Source organism: Salmo trutta, chromosome 33, assembly GCF_901001165.1.
Source record: "Salmo trutta chromosome 33, fSalTru1.1, whole genome shotgun sequence".
NCBI classification, from domain to species: Eukaryota; Metazoa; Chordata; class Actinopteri; order Salmoniformes; family Salmonidae; genus Salmo; species Salmo trutta.
Window position 1 is genome coordinate 37,176,441 of NC_042989.1, and position 6,280 is coordinate 37,182,720.

At 42.2% G+C, this 6,280-nt stretch overlaps 1 protein-coding gene across 1 annotated transcript; it reads left to right on the forward strand.

Annotated features, from left to right (window-relative positions):
* The first annotated feature begins 380 nt into the window (after nt 1–380).
* Nucleotides 381–6,047, forward strand: rdh14a (retinol dehydrogenase 14a). The gene is made up of 2 exons (XM_029730815.1): nt 381–1,158; nt 5,146–6,047. The coding sequence occupies exons 1-2, from the start codon at nt 919–921 to the stop codon at nt 5,761–5,763; spliced, it is 858 nt and encodes a 285-aa protein (XP_029586675.1). The 5' UTR covers nt 381–918; the 3' UTR covers nt 5,764–6,047.
* The last annotated feature ends 233 nt before the right edge of the window (nt 6,048–6,280 follow it).

Sequence of the window (6,280 nt, forward strand, 5' to 3'; positions counted from 1 at the left end):
GAACACTAGTCACTTTACTAATGTTTACATATTTTGCATTACTCATCTCATATGTATATACTGTATTCTATCCTCTGCTACTGTATCTTAGTCTATGTCGCTCTGACGTTACTCATCCAAATAGTTATATATTCTTAATTCCATTCCTTTCCATTAGATTTGTGTGTATTGTTGTGAAATGTTTTAGATATTGCTTGTTAGATATTACTGCACTGTTGGAGCTAGAAACACAAGTATTTCGCTACACCCTCAATAACATTTGCTAAACACGTTTATGTGACAAATATATTGATTTGATTGCTGACTTTTATTTTGAAAGAGGGACTTTTCGTGCACCACTGCTTGACGTTTGCTTCGCATTCTGGGTAATGTAGTGTTTATAGTCCAGCTGTTATGGAGTTCCACAGAGGTTAGTTTCTCTTCTCTTCGTGATAAAGGTATTATTGCAGTCATCGATTAGGAACTGTATAACGTTTTCTATATCCACGGGCGCAACATCGCGATATTTCCTGGAACGCTTCCTTAACAGACCAGGCAGGGCATTAGGGTTGGAGAAGTCAATGAGAGAAGTGAAAAATGCTTCCTTAATTGTTAATTTTCTCGAAAGCTAAAGACACAACCTAGATTGGAGCCAATGACTTATGTAGTTGAACATGTTATAACTCCAACCTCGTGAAAGTTACAAGTTTTTATTTCAGTCAACAACAAAAAAACAACTATATATCGAAGTAAGGGTTTTGATTTGACGGCCTGCACATGGGATAGATAGGAGACCGGATGACTTGCTTCTACGCATGAGTTTTGCTCGCCAACGTCGCCTGTACAAGTGTCATCGGGATTTTTGTTTGTTTGTTTGTTGGAGAAGCAGTTTTAGCCTATCTTTATATTGTACTGTCTTTGACTGTATCCTTCCAAACTATGCGTGGAAAAACTATAATAGTGACTGGTGCCAACAGTGGCATAGCCAAAGCCACAACAGTTGAACTACTGAGGCGCGGAGGTCGTGTAATCATGGCTTGCAGAGACATGAAGAGGACTGAGGAAGCAGCGCAGGAGATACGACTGGAGACTGGTCCAGATTCGGGAGAACTACTAATCAAGTGCCTGGATCTCGCATCACTGAAATCCGTGCACAGTTTCTGCGAAGACATCATCAAGGTAATCTGTCAATTTAGACGTGAGATGAGATCTGGTCAAACTAGCTAACTGTTTTTAGCATAGGATACGTAGTTACTAATTTAGCTAGTTAGCCAGCCAGGATTGATACTGCATATGTAGATAGCTTGCGTAGCACTGTAACGTCATAGCACTGTAGCCTGTTAACTAACGTTATATGGCTCTGCTTTTCTTGCACAACTATTTTGCTTTTAGCCCAAAAGCTGGCAGCTACATGTAAACAAATAAAAGCTGTTAGCTAACTAGCTATTACAAATGTCACCTAGTCATACCATTATTGTTGCAGCTGGCTGATAGGCGTTATTAGGTAAGTAATGTTAAGCGCTGCACAGATCATTTTCGACCAACCATTAATTGGCGATAATTCCTAAATAACAGACTTGGAAGACAACACATATCTAATAAACGTCCATGTCTATTTGCAGGGGGTTCGTTTTGAAAAGTATCCACCCTTTTCCTCGATGACAGCTTTGCACACTCTTGGCATTCTCTCAACCAGCTTCATGAGGTAGTCACCTGGAATGCATTTCAATTAACAGGTGTGCCTTGTTAAAAGTTAATATGTGGAATTTATTTCCTTAATGCGTTTGAGCCAATCGGTTGTGTTGTGACAAGGTAGGGGTGGTACACAGAAGGAAGCCCTATTAGGTAAAAGACCAAGTCCATATTATGGCAAGAACAGCTCAAATAAGCAAAGAGAAAAGACAGTCCATCATTACTTTAAGGCATGAAGGTCAGTCAGAAAAGTTTCTTCAAGTGCAGTTGCAAAAACCATCAAGCACTATGATGAAACTGGCTCTCATGAGGACCGCCACAGGAAAGGAAGACCCTGAGTTACCTCTCCTGCAGAGGATACGTTCATTACAGTTACCAGCCTCAGAAATTGCAGCCCAAATAAATGCTTCAGAGTTCCAAGTAATAGACACATCTCAACATCAACTGTTCAGAGGAGACTGCGTGAATCAGGCCTTCATGGTCGAATTGCTTCAAAGAAACCACTACTAAAGGACACCAAATAAGAAGAATAGACTTGCTTGGGCCAAGAAACACAAACAATGGACATTAGACCGTTAGAAATCTGTCCTTTTGGTCTGATGAGTCCAAATTTGAGATGTTTGGTTTCAACCGCAGTGTCTTTGTGAGACGCAGAGTAGGTGAACGGATGATCTCTGCATGTATGGTTCCCACCGTGAAGCATGGAGGAGGAGGTGTGGGGGTGCTTTGCTGGTGACACTAAGTGATTTATTTCGAATTCAAGGCACACTTAACCAGCATGTCTACCACAGCATTCTGCAGCGATACGCCATCCCATTTGTTTTGGGCTTAGTGGAACTATCATTTGTTTTTCAACAGGACAATGACCCAACACACTTCCAGGCTGTGTAAGGGCTATTTGACCAAGAAGGAGAGTGATGGAGTGCTGCATCAGATGACCTGGCCTCCACAATCACCCGACCTCAACCGTTTGGGATGAGTTGGACCGCATAGTGAAGGAAAAGCAGCCAACAAGTGCTCAGCATATGTGGAAACTCCCTTCAAGACTGTTGATAAAGCATTCCAGGTGAAGCTGGTTGAGATTATGCCAAGAGTGTGTAAAGCTGTCATCAAGGCAAAGGGTGGCTACTTTGAAGAATCTAAATTATATTTAGATTTGTTTTTTAACACTTTTTTTTTGGTTACTACATGATTCCATATTTGTTATTTCATAGTTTTGATGTCTTCACTATCATTCCACAATGTACAACTTTTGACTGGTACTGTATTTAGCAGATGTTATTGCGTGTGTAGCGACATGCTTGTGTTCCCAGCTCCAACAGTGCAGTAATATCTAACATTTCACAACAATACACACAAATCTAAAAGTAGAAGAATGTAATTAAGAAATATATCAATATTAGGACGAGCAATGTCGGCGTGGCATTGACTAAAATACAGTAGAATAGAATACAGTATATACATAGTGCTTTACTAATTTCCTATGTAAACGTTATTTAAAGTGGCTAGTGTTCCATTATTAAAGTGACCAGTGATTCCATGTCTATAGGGTGGCAGCCTCGATGGTGTAGGGTTGAGTAACTGGGTGGTAGCTGGCTGGAGATGGCTATTTTAAAAGTCTGATAGCCTTGAAATAGAAGTTGTTTTTTTTCAGTCTCTCGGTCCCAGCTTTGAGGCACCTGTATTGACCTCGTCTTCTGGATGATAGCGGGGTGAACAGGCCGTGGCTCGGGTGGTTGATGTCCTTGATGATCTTTTTGGCCTCCCTGTTATATCGGGTGCTGTAGGTTAATTGTGCATCTGTAAAAGTTTGTGAGGGTTTTAGATGCCAAGCCAAATTTCTTCAGCCTCCTGAGGTTGAAGAGGCGCTGTTGCGCCGCCTTCACCATACTGTCTGTGTGGGTGGACCATTTCAGATTGTCAGTGATGTGTAGGAACTTGAAGCTTTCCACCTTCGCTGCGGTTCCGTCAATGTGGATAGGGGCGTGCTCCCTCTACTTTTTCCTGAAGTCCACGATCTTCTCCTTCATTTTGTTGACGGTTATTTTCCAGGCACCACTCCACCAGGGCCCTCACCTCCTCCCTGTAGGCTGTCTCGTCATTGTTGGTAATCAGGCCTACTATGGTTGTGTCGTCCAACAATGTGTACGCCGCCATCTTGTCTATTTCAAATCTTCTCTCATCGATTGAGACAGGTGAGTGTCATGATGACATGCAGAACTTTGTGCTGGACACCAACTTGATCATTTTATTTTACTGTCTTTTTTGCCATTTATGAATGTGTTATTCAATGCATTTCTATGAGCTATAGCAGTAAAGGACAAATTTCTATATTTTATCAAATATTTTTTAAGTATTTTCTCATACCTAAAGTGGGCCTAAAATTCAAAATCAAATAGCTAAATGATTATTGGTATGACCATCTTAAAACAATTCCATATGTTAGCTTAGTCAAATTTGTTTTATCTGTGCTATGCTTAACGTTACATTTTACATTACATTTTAGTCATTTAGCAGACGCTCTTATCCAGAGCGACTTACAGTAGTGAATGCATACATTTTTCATACATTTCTTTTCATGCATTTCTTTTTATTTTTTTAATTTTCTGGCCCCCGTGGGGATCGAACCCACAACCCTGGCGTTGCACACACCATGCTGGCGCTGCAAACACCATGCTCTACCAACTGAGCCACAGGGGAGATCTACCTAATAACGCCTATTAGCCAGATGGAACATTTATGGTCTGACTCTGTGACATTTTTAATAGCTACAAGCTAACTTGTTTGCCCGAAGAGGAAGGGGTAAAACGGCTTGCTAGCTAGCAATACAACTGTTGCAGAGGGAATTAGAACTGTCATAACATGTACCATTTCACTGTATAATAAAATTTGCATCATACTAGTCCACTTTACACTCTTGGCACCTTTTTTTTCTATCTAGAACCTAAAATTATTATTATACTTTTTTTTGACTGTCTCCATAGGTGAATAAAACATTTTTTTTGGTTCAAGGTAGAAATCGTTTAGCTCCATGTAAAAACCCTTCCACAGAGAGAACCCAAAAAGGCAAGAAGGGTTCTCCTACGGGGACAGCCAAATAAACCTTTTGGAAGAGTTTTGTCATTTGTCAAATCCGGGGCTTATTGCACATGCACTCATGTCCTAAATAGCTAACTTACTTTTAACTGTACCTATTAAATAAAGCAGTGGTTCCCAACCTTTTTCGGTTACTGTACAACCAACTGAATACCCCTGAAGTACATTTTACCAGTAGGCCTATGGTCTCATGAGTCTTTTCAAATACCCCCTGTGGATAGGCCAAGTACCCCCAGGGTCCTAGTACCCCAGGTTGGGAACCACTGTAATAAAACATAAACCCATCTATAAACACGTCATAAACATGACATTACAGCAACATGGAGCATTATTAAAGCTTATAACCAATCTTATTTTTATTTGTATGTTTTCCAACAGGAAGAGCCCAGGATTGATGTGCTGATCAACAATGCAGGGATCTACCAGTGCCCTTATACCATTACGGAGGATGGCTTCGAGATGCAGTTCGGGGTGAACCACCTCGGCCACTTCCTCCTCACCCACCTCCTCCTGGACCTCCTGAAGCGCTCTGCGCCCAGCCGTGTGGTTGTGGTCTCCTCCAAACTCTACAAGTACGGCGAGATCAACTTTGACGACCTGAGTAGCGAACGGTGCTATGACAAGGCCTTTGCCTATGGCCGAAGCAAGCTAGCCAACCTCCTCTTTACCTGCGAGCTGGCCCGCCGCCTCGAGGGGACGGGGGTGACAGTCAATGCATTGACCCCGGGCATAGTGAGGACTAACCTGGGGAGGCATGTCAATATCCCCCTCCTAGCCAAGCCCCTGTGGGAGCTGGCATCCAGGGCCTTCTTCAAGAGCCCAGAGGAGGGGGCGCAGACCTCTGTCTACCTGGCCTGCTCGCCCGACGTGGAGGACGTCCAGGGGAAGTGCTTTGCTGACTGCCAGGAGCAGAAACTTCTGCCCAAGGCTACGGACCAAGAGGTGGCCAGGAAACTTTGGGATATTAGTGAAGTCATGGTGGGCATAACCGTGTGATAAAGTATGTCAACCTTTCACTCCCTCCAATGTGAACGCAAAGTGGACTTGGACCTCAAAAAAGGTGAAGTGAACTAGCAAAAGGCAAGGGCAGTGTGAAAGCAAAGAGAAGTGAGTTTTTTTTTTGTTGCTTCGTACTGCAGAGAACTGTGCCCTGGATGCCTGTTGCTATGCATTGTGATTAATATTGCCTCGACACAATTATTTTTCACTGGTATGTTGTTATACCATGCTGTCAATTATATTAAACTCTAAGTGAAGGGAGATTGTTACTATGATCTCAAGCTGAATGTACCTGCATTTAATTCTGTGTACGTGACGTCAAGTTTCACTGAAACGTGCCATCACAACATGAAACACTGTATTCACTGAAACATGCCATCACAATATCAAATTGTATTGGTCACATACACAACAGTGCAGTAATACCTAACAATACACACGACACTCCCCTTCATCTGCACTGATTGCAGTAGATTTAACAAGTGACATCAATAAGGGATCATAGCTTTCACCT

What these genes read in the sequence shown, in the direction of transcription:
- rdh14a (XM_029730815.1), top strand. Translation starts at nt 919, where the DNA reads ATGCGTGGAAAAACTATAATAGTGACTGGTGCCAACAGTGGCATAGCC. An exon ending in TCTGCGAAGACATCATCAAG is followed by an intron (nt 1,159 to 5,145) that starts GTAATCTGTCAA and finishes GTTTTCCAACAG; the next exon opens with GAAGAGCCCAGGATTGATGT.